Source organism: Rhodnius prolixus, unplaced genomic scaffold (genome assembly GCF_049639745.1).
Source record: "Rhodnius prolixus isolate KJV_2025 unplaced genomic scaffold, Rpr scaffold_6, whole genome shotgun sequence".
Taxonomy (NCBI): Eukaryota; Metazoa; Arthropoda; class Insecta; order Hemiptera; family Reduviidae; genus Rhodnius; species Rhodnius prolixus.
Window position 1 is genome coordinate 6,490,873 of NW_027411634.1, and position 20,688 is coordinate 6,511,560.

At 30.5% G+C, this 20,688-nt stretch overlaps 4 protein-coding genes and 1 long non-coding RNA gene across 21 annotated transcripts in view; 2 read left to right on the forward strand and 3 right to left on the reverse strand.

The window, feature by feature from the left end:
- Window positions 1-511, reverse strand: part of LOC141460466 (serine/threonine-protein kinase SIK3-like) — a 57,072-nt gene extending 56,561 nt beyond the window's left edge. For both annotated transcript variants that reach the window (XM_074140480.1, XM_074140478.1), the window contains exon 1: window positions 231-511. In XM_074140480.1, the coding sequence (XP_073996581.1) occupies window positions 231-371 (141 nt within the window). In that variant the 5' untranslated portion in view covers window positions 372-511. The remainder of the gene's footprint in view (window positions 1-230) is intronic.
- A 39-nt stretch (window positions 512-550) lies between these two features.
- Window positions 551-2,020, forward strand: cpa (F-actin-capping protein subunit alpha). The gene has a single exon (XM_074140496.1). It carries the CDS (start codon window positions 713-715, stop codon window positions 1,574-1,576), a length of 864 nt encoding a protein of 287 aa, XP_073996597.1. The 5' UTR covers window positions 551-712; the 3' UTR covers window positions 1,577-2,020.
- A 969-nt stretch (window positions 2,021-2,989) lies between these two features.
- Window positions 2,990-9,759, reverse strand: LOC141460320 (uncharacterized; the record flags this gene model as incomplete). The annotated part of the gene is made up of 7 exons (XM_074140209.1): window positions 2,990-3,143; window positions 3,694-3,881; window positions 5,872-5,964; window positions 7,642-7,725; window positions 7,809-7,858; window positions 7,941-7,977; window positions 9,711-9,759. Coding segments are annotated over 7 exons (534 nt in total), but the record flags the coding sequence as incomplete, so codon positions are not given.
- Window positions 9,760-9,839: 80 nt separating this feature from the next.
- The window catches only part of Rab3-GEF (Rab3 GDP-GTP exchange factor), a 42,811-nt gene continuing 31,962 nt past the window's right edge, over window positions 9,840-20,688 (forward strand). For 4 of the 16 annotated variants that reach the window (XM_074140467.1, XM_074140461.1, XM_074140471.1 and 1 more), the window contains exons 1-12: window positions 9,840-10,069; window positions 12,445-12,847; window positions 12,997-13,165; window positions 13,244-13,394; window positions 13,524-13,686; window positions 14,213-14,370; window positions 15,241-15,400; window positions 15,508-15,666; window positions 15,741-15,872; window positions 15,954-16,024; window positions 16,942-17,068; window positions 17,531-17,551. In XM_074140467.1, the coding sequence (XP_073996568.1) occupies window positions 12,734-12,847; window positions 12,997-13,165; window positions 13,244-13,394; window positions 13,524-13,686; window positions 14,213-14,370; window positions 15,241-15,400; window positions 15,508-15,666; window positions 15,741-15,872; window positions 15,954-16,024; window positions 16,942-17,068; window positions 17,531-17,551 (1,425 nt within the window). In that variant the 5' untranslated portion in view covers window positions 9,840-10,069; window positions 12,445-12,733. Of the gene's footprint in view, window positions 10,070-10,468; window positions 10,626-12,444; window positions 12,848-12,996; window positions 13,166-13,243; window positions 13,395-13,523; window positions 13,687-14,212; window positions 14,371-15,240; window positions 15,401-15,507; window positions 15,667-15,740; window positions 15,873-15,953; window positions 16,025-16,941; window positions 17,069-17,530; window positions 17,552-20,688 lie in introns of those variants that run through there. The other 12 variants (XM_074140463.1, XM_074140474.1, XM_074140476.1 and 9 more) reach the window with 9 other exon arrangements.
- Window positions 17,350-20,386, reverse strand: LOC141460474 (uncharacterized). Its single transcript, XR_012462065.1, has 2 exons — window positions 19,406-20,386; window positions 17,350-17,970 (listed from the first exon to the last, which is right to left on the reverse strand). It is a non-coding gene; the product is annotated as an uncharacterized lncRNA (long non-coding RNA).

Sequence of the window (20,688 nt, forward strand, 5' to 3'; positions counted from 1 at the left end):
AAAAGTTAACAGAAGATTGCTGCTCTGTATTAGCTACAATGAATTTACAGAGCTATGTAGATGTAATATCCTTGGATTGGCAAGGTTGTTCTGCTGTTAACTGAATTTATTGTCTTTTCTGCACAACCAAGTTTTTTTCTACAGCGTTAGTAGCCTCCCCAAAAAAATAGAACATTAGATTTATATTTAAAATATGTACGTTTGTTGATGAACAAAAAGAATTTAAATACCTTAGTATTGGTGACAACATGAGTTGCCAGCTTGACAACAGCAAAGTTGCCTTTGCCAATTGTCTGTTCTAGCTCATAGTATCCCACTCGAACTAATCGTTCCACAGGGAACTTTTGCTTATTACAGTTCACTCTATCCATCACAGATACAATTTCACTGCACCCATTAAATAATAAAAAATAAACAACCTATCTTTCCTCCATTTGACAAACCGAACTTTAACCCACACTGGCTGACAGCTGATTGCAGCTACACGTTCAGTTGAAAACTAAATCAGAGCTTCCATTGTCATGAGCGAGTAGTACTGGAACTTGCCACAGAGTGCACCACTCTGCAACATTAAAGGATAAAGAAATATTTCGGGGTGGGTGTGCTGCCTTGCTACGTATTTCTTGATATCGTTCAAGTAGGTTATGTTACTTATTGCAAGTTAATAGATTCGTAATTTAGTGTTTTAAATTTGCCTTTTATAACTATTACAATGACTCTAGACGGTGAAGAACCTATTTCAGATCAAGAAAAAGTTCGTATTGTGTCGAATTTTATTCTACATTCACCTCCTGGGGAATTCAACGAAGTGTTCAACGATGCAAGGATACTGTTAAATAACGATACACTTTTGAAAGAAGGAGCTTTAGGAGTATTCGGCCAATACAGTAAGGATCAGCTTACACCGGTCAAGATTAAAAATAGTGAGTACAACGTTTTAATTACCGAACATAATGATTTGGGATCTAACAGGTTTTATGATGCCAGAACAAAACAGTCGTTTAAATACGATCCTTTAAGGCGAGATACATCTAATTATGATACTTGGGAACCTGAACCTGGCACAGAAAAGTGGAGAGCACCACTAGAAGCGGAACTGGATCAGTATATAGAAAACCATTACTCAAAAGGCATTGGAAGTGTTTTTTCGAAACGTGAAGAAGAAAAAATTGTACTAGTTGCTTGCATAGAAGCTCATTTATTTCAACCAAAAAATTGTTGGAACGGATGCTGGAGATCTCAGTGGTTTGTTACGATAGATTCAGACAGTGCAGACGTAAAAGGAATACTAAAAATCCAAGTACACTATTATGAAGATGGTAACGTTCAGTTGGTGAGTTCTAAAGAAATAAATAATAATATAAGTATTAGCGACGAAGAACAGTTAGCTAAGGATCTGATCAAGTTATTTGAAGAGTCCGAGAGTGATTACCAGAATGCTATTTCTGATAATTATTTAACTATGTCTGATACAACTTTCAAGGCCCTAAGACGCCAGTTGCCTGTTACTCGAACCAAGATAGATTGGGGCAAGATGGTATCGTATAGTATCGGGAAAGAATTAAAACCTCAGTGACAACCCGTTTGTAATTATTAAATGAATGTTTTACTTGCATATATAAATAATTTATTATTGACACTATTGATAATTCCCCCAATTGTTATATCTTAATAGGCTATTAATTGCTTTCTATTAAATAATGGAATGTAACAAAGCTAGGAAAAAATAAATTTTCAAGATTGTATTTTTTTTAAATAGATTTATAAATGTTATAAATTTATCATGAAGTTAGAACTAATTGGTGATGGTTTTTTTTTTTAAATTTTGTAGAACTATGAACTTTAAAACTATTATTTTAATATACTATAGCTATTGCGAGTAAGCTTCTTCCTAAGGAAGTTCATATTTAATCAACCCTTGCCTACGGTTAATTCTTTTATCATCGACATAAAAAAAAATCTACTTGCATTGTTTCTGTTATGTAATTTAACTTATCAAATAAAATATTGTTTGGATAAATTGTGTTATAAATTGTACCTAAATTTCACTATATACACTAATCGTTAACATTACATTTGCAGAGTTGTTGGTATATTTTAATTTCTAATAAATCAAGATTTCTTATTACAAAATTTGATAATCTTTAAACCAAGATTGTATTAAATAACAAAGAAATCGCTACATACAGGCACAGGTTTGTAGCTCACTTGCTGACCTCTTCCATATCTTTATATGTTGAATTGGATTTGTTGGAAGCACGGTGTACGATTAATTAAAAATTATTTTTTAAAACCTTTACCTAGTAAAACAAGAGATCATAACACAGTAGCTTATTTATTGAAACTCCTATATTCACTCCAACAAAATGATGAATCGTGTTCCTTTGGTTTGATCTAAGGAAAATAAATGTGCTACCAAGACAAACAAATAACTATTAGCAGCATAGTGGTTCTAAACACATTGTCATCAATATAAAAAGCCTTGATGGAGAGTTTTAGGGACGGCTTTTTAGGAATCCATGGAGATCCATCATAAGGCAACTAATGTGTCAAGAAGAAAGGAAACTTCTTGATAATGGTAGGGTCCATAGTGCTGAATAATTAGACTTTTCCCATCGTAGCATGCTTGTTTCCTTTACTTCCGATTGACTTTAGATAAAAAAACAACTATCCAATTTTTCATTAAATCAATCGCTTATTTGAGGCTAATACAATACTAATACTGAAAAGATAGCGAAGAAACTTGACAGATTAATCCAAAACATTCAAACCAAAATTATTTAAAAAATGTAAATCATCAGAAACCTTCCGCAAAAATACTGGATTGTAGGGAAGATTGGAGGAGAGTTATTTTGTGGAACAACAGATATTCATGTAAACTCGTTCAAAAATAATAAAATTAAAATTGGTTTTTTAAGCTTATTTCTAAAGATACACTATGACAACTTAAGTATAAATAAGACAATTTTTTAGTTGGAAGAAAAACAAATTTTAGCTTGAGTTTCCAAAATTTAATAATTAAGCCATATTAAAATGTCATGCAACAGTAGATATGAATACATGTTTAAAAACAAAAATCACTTTTCGATTTTTAGCTTACTTTTCAGCGTTCACTGAACTAAAATAACTCTGACATCTTGATCCTGTCAACAATAGAGATTTGTAAAATTATAGAATCATAAAAATGCATTAATTGTGCTTAATGAAAGATCTTATAGCTTTAATTTTACCTCATCTTTAATAGAAATACATATATAATTTTGCATTGGGGGGAGTAATTAATGAATTTTATAATTTCATACCTAAGTATTTAAAAAATTGGAGAGAATAGAGCATACCACCAAAGCAATGGAAATAAAATTATAGATTCATTCCTTGTTTATGAGAGTTAGCAGATGTTTTATTTGCAATCTATTGTAATCTCTGGATGAACCAGACTCTAAATGTGACTGTTAATTGGTAAACTATTTTTATACAATTTTTGGTGAATATATTTATTGTCAAACTATCCCTACCAATAAATTTTCTATATGATCTACTACGTTTAAAAAAAAATTTGTTTTTTTCTTTATTTTTTTATTTATTTATTTTTGTAATTAATGTGCAATAGTGGGCAAGCTCTGTTCACTTTATTTCAACCAGAAGGCCAAAATATTTTATACTATTATTTTTTTACTTGTTAAAATTACTTACGGCTAACAAAGGTATGTCAAAGCATCCAATTCTAAATTCAAAAACTCTAGCAATTGTTAATTTTCCAGTAATTTTAACACACCCATCTAAATGCTTTTTATTGTATGATATGTCATACAAATAAATGCAGACTTTAGCGATTTTTTCTAAATAAGGAACGTCGACACAAATTGGTGGTGGATTTGTTACTGAAAAAAAAAAACAGTTAAATTATTTACTAAAATTGTTATAAATAAAATAAATATTCCAATTATAATTTATAATTATACTGAACTAATGTAGTTTGATAGAAACATTAAATAATAAGAAGCTAGAGATAGTGCACAGCGTAAAAATCCTGAGTTCCATTACAGCTCGATTTTGTCTTCCTAGGACCCTTAACGGCCTATTTTCCGGAAATGGGTAGTTTTTGAGTAACTAGAAACTATCCGGACGCTTCGAAAGAAGCCAAACGCAGCAAATAATAGCAAAATGAGCAGCTAATGATCAGAAGTTGGTTGAAGAAAAGCAATCAATAGAGTGGCCAAAGAATGGCAATTATTCAATTAAAATATAAAATAAAGCCCATAAAATTTTGCATTATACGATGCCAGTAAAAAAAAACAAGCAAAACACAAAAAATTTCAAACCATTAATGTTTATTAAGAAAATTAAGCGAAATTACTTCTTAATTTGGACTTTATATATAAACAAAATGAACAAATTCACTGACTCACCCTTAGTCATCAAACCTTAATTTAAGAGGTAATTAGATTTGTAAATAATTTCTATTACCTTTTCAGCGAAAACTTCTGTGTCATTATTAAGCATTAAGCACTGACATATTATGTAACTAGTGTTTAAATTTACATTAGAATGCACATTGCCACAAGAGCGCAAGTTAAGATATAGCATCTTCCTTTTCTAGATCACAACATTTCTGAGGAGTAAATAAACGGTCTCCCCAAAAACGATACTGCAGAAAGCGAATAAAGCCACTCTCGGAAGCACAGCGGAATCGAATAATACACGCATTAAAAGATAAAAAATCCAATGAATATTTTTTTGCAGTATGGAAAAATATTCTGTAAATTTTCAGGAAAATTGAAAGCCCAAAAGAGAGAGAGATAGTGAGAGAAACAGAGAGAGGAAAACAGACTACAGGAAAGTATAATGTAGAAAAAAGTTTTGAACACAGACTTTTCGAGATAGCTAAGTAAACCAAAACCATAGCTACATAGAATAATACATACTAGATAAAAGTACTATTTTTCAAAGATATTGTAATGACTATTGGAAAATTAAGTTACAGATTTGATGAGAGACCCTCTTTTCCTGGCCATCTGTTTCCTTGGAATTTAAGCAAATAATTCTATTAATATATAAAAGTATGATAAGTGGCAAAAACTCTTCAGAAAAATATAACTTGTAAAAACCTGATTTAAGTACGGACCTAATTTATTCATTTACATATAAGAGCTTCTTTCATGGGGAAAAATTCTACATTCAAGCGCTTGGTAACAAAGATTTCAGTCGAGAAGGGAGATTGGAGATTGTGGCTGTGAACTTTAATGAGCCAAACCTAAGAAACTACAATTGAAACCAACAAGTATTTCATTTGATTCTTCTGTTATTGTTATTTATAGCCATTTTTCGGATATTATACGATTAAAAAAATGTAATGACATGAAGCTGTTAAAAAGTAATAGAAATATAATTTTTGTTTATTAACACTTAATGAATGTATATTTTTTTCAAGTCAGGCCTCCAAAATTATTAAAATAGAACTGCTTTTGTTTAGAATTAAGAACAATAAATTGGAATCACTTCGAGGTTATTCAAATAAAGATAAAAAGGGAAGAGATGGGATAAGTGTGAGTTAAACAGACTCACACGTAGAAATCCCGGAATCAAGACCTAAGGGCTACGCTTAGGTTTTATCTTTCAACATCTCTTCAATTCAATGCTTTGTGACAGTCAGTTATGTTTATATGCACACTGTACGTGCGGCTGGCAGTGCACTGAGAAAGCACCAGATGCCGAAGATAATCGTCACGTTCATACCTTAAAAGTTTTTTTACTGTGCAACTTTATTGAAAAACAGACCTTAATCTTCAACTGATGTGCTAAATTAGGTCAGATCTAAATAATTAGCCATTTTTATTAATTTAATAAAGGTGCACTAAAATAATTACTTACGAGATAACTTTTCATCTATTACTGTATAGTCATTGATTGTTAATTTTATTTCACCACCGTATTCTTTCTCTAAATATTTGAAAGAGATGCAGACTAAAAAAAAGGAAAATAAAAATTAGTTTTTTTATTAATAATAATTCAATAATCTATAGTTACAAAACTAAATACATGCCACTGTTAGATACAAAGGAGATAAATTTGAATTATTGAGAAACCCTTCTATTTTAATCATTATTTGGATTTTTAAACTAAGCAGTAAATAACTAATTCTTGATTCTTACTTTCCGACATTGTAATTTCATTTCAAAAAATTAACAATAAACGAATAATAAAATATGTGAGGGCAAATTTTCGTTAGAAATCTGTCAGAAAACAGTAAAATATCTTCATTCTCACTAAAATCTATAATAATCTATCAGTAGTGATTATAAAATATTTCGGAGCTCGCCGAAGAGGCAACCATAATAGACAAATGACATTAAGATGTGGTGCTATGGGCATTTGTTCTCAATGCCATTAAAGAAGATATACCCAACTGTAAGGAGGTGTCGAAGAATGCAAAAGTACTAGTGTAAAACTCAATATTCCTTCTTGCTCTCACCAACGCATTGAAGTCCTGGTCACTTACTAATAGGCATAAAAGCTACTGGGATGCGGTATTTGAGAAAGGTAGAGGAAATACGCAATGCTACTGTGTTAGGAATGCCATCATAAGAAGGAATATAAATCTCAAACTTTCTGAGGTAATTTAAAAATAGCGGGATAGGGTTGTTAGGGCATATTTCGTGAATAGAACCTGCGAGAACGGCTAGATTCGTTGTGGAGCTGATTAAAGTGGAAGAATGGGAGAAGAGAAACCTTCCGAAAAAGAACATAGACTAGAGTAAGATGGTGAATTTGGCTTCCAGCAAGTTGGAGCGAATGGATTAAGTTATATAAAAAGAAACCTCTCCCTGCTTATGAGGTAGGGAGGTTATAATTAGATACATCAATGATTGATTATAAAATTTTAAAACATTATGAAAGCAATTTTCCATAAACGTAAAAATATTTAATAAAATTAAAATTTACCATTTAATAATAGTAATAAGTTCTTTGCGAAAATGAATTCTGGCAAAAATTAAGCAGTTTTATTACTGAACTTACTCAAGAAAAAAAAAACTTAAATGACCAAAGAAACACAATTAGCAAAGGATTGCTTCAAAAAGAACTCTTTTTTGCAAACAGAAATAGTGGGGATTATTCAAGTTGTGGTTTGACTAACTTTTATTTTATCTTAGAAGAAATAACTCCTAATAATAATATTCCTAGAGAAATTCGTCTCTATATCGTTACATTACTTTACTGGGCAACTTTTTAACCTTTTATAAATTTAAGGAAGTTATACAAAAGTAAAATAATTCTCTACACATGAACTTATCCCTTAAGATTGGTGAAATTCTGAAGCCTAATGAAAGATTGTAATAAGCACTTACAGCATTAATGGATTTTAGTCCCATATTATTATAAGGCGACATATGTATTCACTTAATGTCTTCAGTTTTCTTTGTACTTGTTCCTTCACTACTTAATAGAACAATGCTGAAGGGAAAATCCTGAATAAATGAAATTAAAATGACAACAAACTTGAAACCCCTGTAATGTAGATTGGATTCTTTCCCCAAAATTTTAAAATGTTAGATTTTTATGTGAAAAGAAACAAATGTTTTTGAAAAGACATTACTAAAAACAAATAAAAATGCCAAGCATTATCAAAGAGCTATTTCTCACCAGATAAATGATATTCTTCTATACTAAAATTTGAACAACAACTCCAAGTATAATGTTCAACAACACAATCGTCTGCAGTTACAACTGAAAATATTAAATTTATCAGAATTACAAACTCTGAATATTTACACTGAATAAATAAATAATTCAAAACCAAATTAGCTTACTTCCAGTAACATTTTGTTGGGTTAATGGTTTTCTAGCACTCGCAGAAACACTAAAAAAACATATACATTTATTATTTAACAAATTAAGATAAATTTAATTAATATAAATTAAAGTATAATCAATGCGTTCACCTGTTGAGTATAACGGCTGCAATAAGTAAAACAATAACTGTAAATAATTTAACAAACATTATTGAAGAACAGCAATACACATTGCATCAATATTAAGTTAATGATAACTGCCTTGACCTTCTTATCAGAAGCTAATTTATCGTGTGTTGCTTGACAAATAAAAAAATCTGATATGGCATCTAATGTGAAGACTCAAGACTTTTCCCTAATACAATTTTTAACATTCTAATTTTTACAATTACAACAGCATTTTTATTCGAACTCGGAACATCAAACAATATTTATACCCTACTAGCATTAGACCCTTGTATAACCTACATTACACTGAAGTGACACATTTATTGAGATATTTTGTTCGCAAATAAATCATTTTCTAGAAACCACTATTTTTTGGACTCAGGTGAACTCGAAAACAAATAGTTTTGATAAAAACGCAAATTCGAAAATTTTACATGAACGTAATACTTTTTTTATTATAAATTACTTTACTCAGAATTTACTTTTTTTTACTACTGTTAGAACTGAGAGAATGTATTGATCATATTTTAAGAAATAGTAATTTTTTTAAACATTAATTATTTGCTTCATTAAACAAAATATGCAAAAGTCATCAATAAAACATTTTTGTAAATATTTTGATTTGATACTGCATTTCATTGGTTGATTTGAAAGTAAATTATCTTCACAATAGAGCTGATCAAATTAACAAAAAAAACATTACAGTTTGAGTACACAAATTTAGTAGCATTATCTTTTTATAGATATTCAAATTTTATTAGCTTAAACTTGATAGTTGTGTATATATCACAGAAGCTGATTGTCTCAAGGCAAGAGCACATCCCTTCTGTTTTGAGTCGAGTTTATTCTCATAATTCGAGGCAAGAAATAAAGCAAAGCTGGGAGTTACCCTTTCACAGATCAAAACATTTCCCTTTTGTATAAAAAACTATTAGAAAACAAATACAAAGCTATCACGGAGACGAAAGGGACATTTTGCAAAGCTGAAGGCTGATAGGAAATAATTACATAGATATCAGTCACGGAAAGAATAAAAATCTAAAAAAACCACTCGTTGCTTATGAATTTTAAATTCTCTTAATTACATCAAATGTACCAATGTCCAATTATCCAAATGAACAATCTCAGCGAGACTGAATAAGAAGGTTATTGTCTAGGACAAATCTCCTGTGAATCGAACTAATTTCGTTCAACCTTCTTCGTACATGAACTCCAAGAATAACGCGAAGTGGTTGGAAAGAACTTAAACATATAAAAATATCTTCCAAACATCCTTAGCATTAAGAAACTATGTAGAAGAAAGTTTTTCCTCTCCATGAGCTTTCATGGTCTTCTGTAACGTCTTGTCTCAATCTATAAAACAGGGTCGCTGTACTATCAGAACTAAACTTGAAAAGTAATGGCAAAAACGCGCAATAGATAAGTTTGCCTTATTCAAGTGACACCTCCGCATGGGCATACTGCCATTCTACAGGGATGAATTCAACCTCCTATGAGTTTATTGCCTCTCTAGTGGGTGAGAAAGACAAACATTCTCAATAAAAAAAGAATAAATTCGACGAAACGGGGCATGTGGAATGGACTAGAGCCCGCGAATGACTAATAATAATTAATTAAGATAAAAAATAAACAGAGTACCCAATTGTTTCACCTTGGTGGTTTAGCTGAAGCAACTTACATTTTTAAAATACAGACTAAATTGTTAATTAAATTGTCTGTTTAAAAAAAAAAAAAAAGGAAAAAAGAAACTACTTCTAAGTGCTGAAAGGTGGTAAAATAACAGCCCATCTTCCGCCTCTAATCACCTTATCTTTTTCCCCCTCCAAAAAGAAAGAAAAACACACTTCCAGGCTTTTGCAACCTAATTAATGAATTCGGTAAAAATCGTGAAAAGCCGAAGACACAATCACAGTGCTGCTGCGAACACAGGTTGGCGAAGGAAGAGTAGAAGTGACGAGAGGTGGTCGATATTGCTGCTGGAGAGCCCCTAGGATGGCCAGCTCATATTTAAGGCAGTCCGAAAATGTAGCAAGTTTATGTTAGTAGTATCAATTGGGCGTGGATCTCCTTTGTAGAAAGTTGCATCACTATTCTTCATAGACTCCATATCTGTAAGTAGAAATATTTAATTTTTTTTTTTTTTTCTACACTTTAAATTATTAATTTTTTCAGTTTAATATATTTTTGTATAAAATTGTAAGAGAGAGAAGAGAGTTTTGGAAATATTGCGTACAATAGTCCGCCTTTGGTGTACGGAAATGCTTATCACTGTTCAACATTGATAGTCGCTTTGTGGCAAAACTAATTACTTCAAATAAGTCAGTTCTTTTGTTCTTAGACTTGTTGAAAAGCATTTTTCTTATTTTTTTAACAAATCACTCATTTTACTTACGTCAAATATGAAAGAAAAACTGTGAATTTCCCCTCTTCGAGCCTAAACCTCACCTCCCACTATTAAAGGCTGCTTACTTGCTCTATTGATTTTATGTACCCTACTTTGTTGGGTGGGGTGTTTAGAATGTCGGTCAATATTGTGCATGTTACTCCCAGAGTTCCTACAATACACTATATACCCTGTAATGAGGTGTAGAGCTCTATTCTTAGATGGTGAAGAGTTGTAATATTATCGACTTTCAGTTTCCATACTTACAAGAATTAAAAACCAAGGTAAGAGATGTAATAAATAAATATATATTGTAATTAATAAATGGAAATTATGAAATTTATTCAGCGAATTATATTATTTTATAAAACTTACTTTTAATGATGAATTTTTGTGTTTAAATAAATATTTTTAGATTTTTAACGAGCCAATCATCCAGCTTACTTAATTAAAAGTTTTTAACTACTAATTTATAACTACCATCCATAAAATGTTTCATTATATGCACTAACTTTGTTTCCAAAACTGTAAAATTTATTGAATAAAACACATTAGTCTAAAAAAAAATATTTTCCACTCATTTAATTGTACTTTTCAACTAAAAAAAGATATTATAATGAAAGAGGAAATCTACAAGGTGGCCTACATTATTATCAGTTGTGTAATTTTCTACATCAAAAACAAAAAATACAACTATTCTATTTCCATTCCTCTGTTTTAAAAGCCCGACATTTGAAAGTGATATGAATTTATTACCCGTTTAAGGCACTTTGATAACAGAAGAAAATGATCAATTAAATAATTTTTTCAATTTTTAGAAGTTTAGAACTTTGAAAATATAGTCGCTATTAGTTTTTTAGTAGGTGAATTATTTTTAAATTTATTTTAAAAAAAAACAATCAAAATAAACAAAAATTAAATAACTAATTGTGTTACCCTTTATGGATTTTTGAAAAATAATTTATAAAATATAGACTTCTGTGATTCAGTACTTTTCATCATTTCTTTGATAGCTAATGTTTCCCTTAGATTTAAAATTAAATACTTCTACCCAATAATTTCAACTTGGATACTACATTGTCTTCCAGTAAGAAAGTGTGATATGGTATCGTCCGTACAAATGATAGTCTGGTGCAGTGAAGAGAATGCATTGAAGGGGAGATGTAAAATGAAGATTTTATTGCCATCAGTTCTTAACTGCTTGCAGTTGACTAAAGTTGGATTAGGCTGCATTATTTTTTAATATTGTCTTGATGTTGGGGATGTAAAAGTTGGAATTCGTTGAAAGCCTAACGAGAACGGATTCTTCATAAATACCTTTTTACGGAGGATTCAGAAAAAGAAAAACTTTTTCTAAAATTGATTTCTAGTTTGACACAATAGGTTAACAGGCAACCAGCAATTGATCCCATCTCAGGATTTTGCTATACGGTCCGCTGCTCACTAGATACTTCTAACTTCCTAAAAGTACAACAAGTCTGATGGATTTTCAAAAAGAAGTTGCAAATATCTATTTTCCAGATAGTCCGCTATGGTTTAACCACAAGTGACACTAATCTGTATTTTACCACGATATATACCAGCTAACGGTGACATTAAACTCAAATTAGTTTAGGCAGCAGCAAGTTCTCGTGAACTTGTGCTAGTATTTGCCTCATCTTTTCTTTTTTAAGGTCGAATCTTTCTACTACAACTTTTGATATGAGAGCCGACGCAATTAAGGATATCTAAGATTTCACTTAGAGCATTCGTATCTTTAAAAACTGTTCACGGATTCCTTTTCCCTCTATTGTCATAAAATTACTAAACATTTCACTGGAAGTCAATGAAAATTGTTATGCCATATCTTTCGAATATTTTCCTCTTCAACAAGACAAAAAAAATCTTTTTTTTTTTTTTTTAAATGGACGGAGAATAACCGAATCAAAAAAGGGATCCTCCTAAATGCGGACTCTGATGGTCCTAGTACCGAAGTACTTTAGTGACTACTTACAAATCTAGACTTGCATTATCCATAATGAAGTTTTCAGCTAATATTCTTCGTTCAATTTCTTAAGACATATTATTATAGAAGTTAATTTCAATAAAGTTTATTTCTTACAGGTGATAACGGCTTTAAAGGGGACATGGAAGGAAAAATCAGTATAAGAAAAAGTTATGTCAAAAACACATGTACTACTGTTAGCGAAGTACCAGCTCAACGTTACGATACGTAACTAGAACCGTTAAACATCCGACATGGACTCAAATTTGACTTTTATATTGTTGTTGTTGTTTCGTAAAATTGTTTAGTATCTAAACATGAAAAATGAGTTAAACGGAAAAGAAGTGTGAGAATAACTTTTTGTATAAAAGAAAAAAAAACAAAACAAAAAACATAAATTTGTAAATAATGGCGGATGTACAGAAAAAATTTTTATGCCCTCGTTTAGTAGATTACTTAGCAATAGTAGGAGCCAGGCCATCATCCCCTAGAAGTTCAAGCTGCGCTTCACCAGCAGTTCAGGTCGGTAGTTTTAATGTTGAAAGTTACTAATAAATTTAAAATTCTAACCTTAAGTAACATTTGGTTAATCAAATTGCAGTAAGAGTTGTGCAAGTGTTCTATAACGGAACTATTTTTTTATTTTCTATTTTATTTATTTTTTCCAAAAGTCTCCTGAACTGTTGAGGCGATATCCAGCAGAAGATCATAAGGACTTCCCTTTACCCCTAGATATGGTCTACTTCTGTCAACCAGAGGGGTGTGTATCGGTAGGTCCTAAGAGAACTGCGCTTAGAGATGCTACGTCCTTTGTGTTTACTCTCACAGAAAAAGATTCTGGTAAGAGATCATTATGATGGATAAATGTCTGTGAAGATCCTATTCTTAATGATTATCATTTTGTTTGAATTTAAATAGGTAAGTGCCGTTATGGAATTTGTGTTAACTTCTATCGACCAATCGATCGTCCTGGAGCTTCAGGATCCAATAGCGGTCGCCGAGACCCTTATCTCCGCAGAGAATCTTGGAGAAAGAGCATGGAAAAAAGTTCGGATTCAGCATTTTCAAGGTTATATACCTCCTTTGTACTAAATATCATTGAAATAAGTTAATAGCTTTATAAACTTACTTTGGGATCTGCTCCCTTGAATTTATTAATTAAATAAGATGATTTAGTCTAACGCTTGCATTATTGTAGCGACTATAGAAGTAATCTTGGACCTAGTGATAGTGATAGAGATTGCCCAAGTCGGAGGGATTCAGAGCCATCGCACACAGTAACAAGATTAGCTCCAATGCAATGTGATAGCGAATCAGGTGGAAGTCACAGTCCATCACCAAGAGCTAGTAGGAAAAGACAGGTAGATGTCTTTATTATATTTCAAAATTAATCAAGAAATAAATTATTATTCGAGTAATTTAGTAAATACATTATAAAGTATAAAAACAAAAATTAATATTTTTGAAATATTACCTGACGTATCAGAGCTGTCGTAGCCCCTGTTGAACAAGCATGTGACAAAAGTTAACGAGGAACTTCCAGTAAACAGCTGCGGTCCGCTACCCGGACCATTTAGGACTTCCTAAATGTCAATGCCAACTGAATCTCACCTAACATTTATAGGCGTTAATAGGTTTACCACAAGCTGTCTCACTTAGATGGAACAATTTTTTCCCCAGTCTCCAGTAAGGACTGACGAAATGACCTCTCAAATCTTGTCTGTAATATCAGACAGTTTATTCAAAATTCTCTGCTGTAAGAAATCGATCGATGGTCATTACCTATCAAGACAAAATCTTTAATTCATCTTTTATAGATCTCAGAAATAAATTTATATTATTTTTTTTATCATTTAATATTTAAAAAAACTTTTGTAAATCTTTTAGAGAGTGCGCAATCATTCGTTAACATCATTATGTCTACTTACACATCATCCATTCTTCTCGATATTCCGTGAATGTTTGTTTATTCTGAAGAAGCTGATTGATGCTTGTAACGAGAATACTTCGCCAAGAAGGGTAGGAGCGTCAAGACAAATTAACAGGTGAATGTGAATTTTGAACTCATATAGCAAACGGCTTGGCTTATTTCTTGTAATTTAACTAAAAAATAAAGCAAAAAAATAATTGTTATTAGGAAAATAATTGCTAATGTTAAAATGCATTAGATTAGAAACTGACTGAGAATAGATGACCAAAATAATAGCTTAGGGATTTTAATAAAATGATTATTTGAACTTAGCCTAATCAAAAATGTTTATGCTCTTGTGGTTTCTAATGAAATGTATTTAAAACTGACATATAATAACAAAGATAAGTATAAGACAATATTTATAAGGCCATTGAATTTGGATTCACTTAATTACAATTATCCAGTTCTTAAATAGAAGCTACAAATTATTCTAGTGTTAGTGTTTCAAAATTATGAGCCCATTTAGAGCGGATTTTTTTGGTGAGGGCAAAAATATTCACTTATGCTGCTATTCAATAACTTGAAACATTGAAGGGAACATTAACTCTTGAAACAAAGGCGAATGTGGTGACCACTCGTAAAGAAAGTCATGTTGCCTATTTTTCAAGGCGGGGCTTAACGATCAACCACTGCTTCTAAATAAAATGTACCCGATTTAGAAACTTATAACTTAACTTTAAAACAATAGATATTCTCTTTTAAACTTCTTTAAAAGAATAATAGATTATACTTTTTGTAAGTATTCAACGATTAGAAATCCAACTTTTTGTTTATTAAAGTCAAGAAACCACATAATCCCCCTTAAATTCTTAAAAATCTTAATTAAATTAAATCTTAATTTGATTCCATTAGAAATTTTTGAGCGAACTGATGTAAAAAGACTTACTTTACCACTTTTTAAAAAAAAATTGTATAAATGAACTAAAACTGTTTTCATGTATAGTTCGGAATATTGTTATCTTAGCGTGTGGGGCATTCTGACGGGTAAAGGAGTTATTGACTCTACAGCTTCTGTGGTATTGCACGATGTCCGAGAGATAGAGACTTGGATTCTTCGTCTTCTGTCCGCTCCTGTACCCGTTCCGGGAAAGACCAGAGTTGAAGTGAGTACAGTTAAAATATATTATACTTATAAGTTGGTTTAAGCTCAGGTATTCTTGATGTTCATATGAATTCGTTATTTACTAATTTTTTCTTTTACGATTTTTAGGTAGAAGTGCTGTCACCAAACATACATCCTCCACTAAATTTTGCTTTGCCAGATCATACTAGATTCTCACTGGTAGACTTTCCTTTACATCTACCCCTTGAACTTCTAGGAGTAGATACTTGCCTTACAGTTCTTTCACTTTTATTATTAGAACATAAGGTAGGAATTAATACTATTTTCTTTATTCTGGTTATAAAAGTATACAAAATAAATATACTACTTCATTCTTACAGTTAGTACTGCAATCACGAGATTATAATGCTCTGTCAATGTCTGTCATGGCCTTCATTACGTTAATATACCCATTGGAATATATGTTTCCTGTGATACCGTTGCTGCCTACCTGTATGAACTGCGCCGAACAGGCAAGTGATTCGAATTATTTTAATAATAATTTTCCTGCATTATAGGTACAGTTTCTTATTTTATTTTTATCTTTGTTTCAGTTATTACTTGCACCAACCCCGTATGTAATTGGAATACCAGCTAGTTTTCTTCTTTTCAAAAAAAATTTCTGGTAAACAACTTGTAATAAACAATCTTTTTTTTTTCTCACTACAATTATTATCCATTCTAACTGACAAATTATCTTTTTAAAAATGTTGGAATAATTTGGGCAAAAATTTAAAAAAAAATAGTCAAATTTCAGTTAACGAATTATTACGAAATCTTTCGTACTACGATTCAGAAAACTGCGTGCGAAAATAAGCCCTTTGTATAGCTTTGGAAGCACCGTGGTTTATGTGGAAGGAACAAATCCATCGAGAGCTTAAAGTACCCACAATATATATATATATATATATATATATATATATATATATATATAAACTTAAAGACAAAAGCATCTCACTTATTTTATGAGAATTCAAGTAATGCTGAGACAATACAATGAACTCAAAGACAAAGTAGACCGACAACGGCTAAAACCAAAACTACCATAGGACGTACTTCCAAACTTAGCAGTCAATGATCATTTCAAATGAACATTTCGTTGATTATTTTGGTTGTTAGCATCATTTGTGTTTGTTAAGACAAACAACCGGAGATAAAAGATTTTTTTTCTTCTTTTAAACGGTTTATTCGGATTCCTGCAATACTTCGTTTTTGAATGCCATTATTACTCAAATTGAACTTTCTCGCAATTTAATGCTTTTGAATTTTTAAATAAAACTAGCACTAAAATCCAGGTTAAATTTATCCTGTTCAACAAAGGCTTAAAAGGTTTTATTATTTTTTTAACTGACAAAAATAGATAAGTGACATCCAAATGAAAATTCTTAATTTCTCATAACAGAGTAAGAAAAAAAGAGGTTTGCGGTGGATGTGTTTCTCCCTAAAAGAAACTCGCTGGAAAATGGCACCTGGTGCCAATGACTTCTAAGAAGTAGATACGCCGTTATAATAATACATAGGCAATTATTAAAAATGTTACAGTTTACCTGACGATGTATGGCTGATAGATCTTGATGCAAACAAAATTACGCCACCGTCGGGTAAAAGTGATGATGTGCCACCACTACCTGAACCCGAAGGCAATATTCTTAAGAATCATCTTCGTCAGGTAGGATTATTTTAGTTTACTCTGCCTTCTTTTTTTAATTCTTTTAAATTATAATTTAATCACTCGCATTCTTCCAGTGTTTTATTTTCTTACTTTCTTTCTATCATTTCACATTCTTCTTTATATATTTATTTGTATATTTATCTGGAAAAAAATATATATTAATCACTAAAAATACATTTATAATATAAATAATTTTTTATATTACATTGTTGTTAGAGAATGAATTTATACTTTATGCTTAATTTTGTTCATAGTAAATCCTTTTTTTATTTATTCTAATGTACTTCTTTCTGCATATTTCTTTTCTCTTTTATAAATTCACATATTAATTCTTTAAACATCCAATCAAAGAAAAATTAATCTATATGGATAATTTTGAAACAAATCAAAAATTAAGAAAAAACAAGTCTCTCCTTTTAATTTACTTCATCTTTCTTTCTTCTACTGTGGCAAAAAAAGGCAATGCAACATATGGACCAGGTTGGTTTCATTACATAATCCTATTATTTATTTGAACTATTTATTCTACTAAAAAGAAAAATCTTTTTACTTGATTGCACAATTTTTTATTTCTTGCATAAAATTTTAGCACTCTTATTCTCTTAAAAAACTTATTTTTACAATTACTTTTTCTTTTTCATGAATATATGGTTTTAAAAATATTTTCTGCACAGTTTTCCTTTGTTTTTTGTCTCTTTCTTTTTCACTAATTTAAAAAATTTCATTTCGTGTCTTAAAAATATTCATATTTTCTTGAGCAAACATCTTTTTTTATTAGATTTCGTTTTATGGTTGTTTGTAGCAATTTTTCTCCTTTTCTTTTTCAGTTTTATTGTTATTGGTTACAAAGATAATTAAATTAATGTTTAAAATTTAGTTAAATTAGCGATAAGTAAAACCTAGAAAGATAATTGCACAATAAATAAATTCAGTTTTGTAATTTATGCGTTCTGTAATTTAATAAGTTCTTTAAAAGAAAAAAATTATTATTATTTTTTGCTACCAAGTAGTCAAGGATTAAAATTTAAATATCAGCACTGTGACATTTAAAACGAAAATATTTTAGTTTATGTTCTGAATTAATACTTAAAGTTATTTTAATTTTTAAATTGAACTTTTTTCTTATTGAATTGTGACTGTATTTTGGGAAAAGAATTGAATTTTTGCATTAGGTTTAACTACAATTAACAGAATAATTTTTTAACGATATTTATTCTTTTTTTAAATAAAATTTATTCAGATAAATCACACTTTAATTTTAACAAAATCATTTTTGCATGATTTAGAAGTCATGAGTTAAATTTACACTCCATTAAAAAAGAAAATATCGATTTTTCAATACATGAACACTTTTTCTTTATTTCTCATTTTAAGTCAAATTTAAAATATATATCCTGAAGGGGTTATACGAATTGTTATATGTCTCCAAAATGGTCATTGTATTTGTCAATTGCTAACACAAAGTTGGATACTTTGTAGTTTCCAACAAATATCATAATGATTTACACATGGTTGGCTATTGTCCAACTTGTGTGGAAAACAAATTAATAACCATTAAAAACTAAACTTATTAATCAAATTAATACTTATCCCACACTACACTGCTAAGGCTTCAAGATCTTAGAAACTTTTACATAGGAGAACGTAGAGTAGACTGAGTTTGTCATAAATAATGAAGATTACATAACGTTAGGCTGGAATTACCAACAACCATTATGCGGTCAAAGAAGAGTCAGATGAAAATATGATGCTTCAAAATAAGTTATAACACAATCATTAAAATTTTCTTCATTTACCTAAACCTCTGCTTGGAAATTTTAATAGCTTCCAAGCTTTAATATAAAATAAAAGCTAGTTTTTATTTACATATAAATATTAGAAATGATTTTGTTTAATTTTCAAAAGAAGATTATTAATCTCATTATGGTTTTTGTTGTAAATTTTAGCACATAACATGTAATTGATTCATTTTATGTCGTTCCTGGTGAAACTGCATGTATTTATTGATGTGTATTTTATTTTGATTTCGTTAGAGACACCTTACTAAATTGAATATTTTTAATTATTTTATTCAATTTTTGGTCTTGTTTTTTATTAGATTACTTTTAAGTTTTTGATTTTTCTGTGGGTGAAAAAGTTAATTTATTAATTGAGAAAATTAATATGAATAGCTCATTAACAGCTCGCAACAACTATTTTATTATTACTGATTCTTAAACAGGGATTTCCTTTTTCATCAACATACTTTCTTTAATTAAAATGTTTAAATTACGAAGTCAGTTAATATATACAATTACATTTAAGTGGTATAATGGAATGAAAGATTTCACTAACCTTAGATTTTGCTTTTTTCATAATTTATACAAGAGATATTTTGTAGTAGGTCCATTATAATAGCTCTTCAAGGCTTAGAGCGGCCCACTTTTTGCAAAGGTTATCACTTGATCGTTCACCTTTCATATCATTCCCTTCTTAATATGGAATATGCATCTCCGGTCCTCAAGCTTTAAAACTAAAAAAAAAAAAAGTATTAGAACAACATTCTCAAAGATAATTAATCTAGAAAGGAGGGGCGGTCGCAAGGAAACTTTTAATGGCCCCTCAAGTTCTCCTCCAATTAGCTTCGAAGTCTCATTTAAGCATTTCATCTCTAACCTTGAAGTGGGGCTTCATTAGGAAGTAATTTACCACGATTAGGCTCATTCCATCTCCCGTAAAAAACAACTCACATCTCTGTTATATCATTAAAAAAAAAATCTTTGGAAGAGGCAAGTGAAGAGTTCGCCCCCTGTTCGGCTCCAGATTGCAAGCACAAAATTTTACGAATCGAAACAATGAGAATATTTCCTAAGAAAATGGAGTTTCATCCTCCTAAGACACATTTTGCTATAATCGGTTCGCTAAATCTACCTCAACTTAACTTTCTGTCTAAGAGGTATGTTGTACGAGTATACTTAGGCCCACCCCTACAGAAAATTTTGAAATTACTTATCTCAAGAAGAAAGTATATTTTTATTAGAGCCATTGAAGGCAGTTTCGAACAAGTTGCTGTAAACATTTCGGGGCGGAGGTTGTCAACAAAGATTCCTTCTTTCCAAATTATATGCATTTTGCATTAGCTTTGTCTAGCTATTGTGGTTCCTTGAGTCGATTCTTTGCGCAAATCGTTATCTTCGATGTGATGCAATAGGCCCTCAAGCCTTCAGGGCAACCTGACCATCAGAAAAGATTGCAATACTTCTGAAGATCCCTATTGTGGTTCCATAATTGTAGGGTACATATAAATGTAGAAAGCTGTATTTGCATTGATTGAAAACAGATGAACATGATTATTTTACATTCATATCTCGGTTTTTATTAGAATATCGAAAGACACATAGTGGTGATCGTTTCATGGTTTATTCATGGCTTATTTTTGAACAGAAAATGGGCGAATGGAGAAATGATATACTTCTCTTTTTTTTTTATTTAACTATATTATTTTTTATGGTGTTTTGTCTTATTCCTAACTCCATTTTCTGTGTTTTTTTATGTAGTCTTGTCTTAAACCTTTTCCTTTGTGAACGATTCATTGGTTTTCAGTTTTACTTTAAAACTATATGTTACACATGATGATG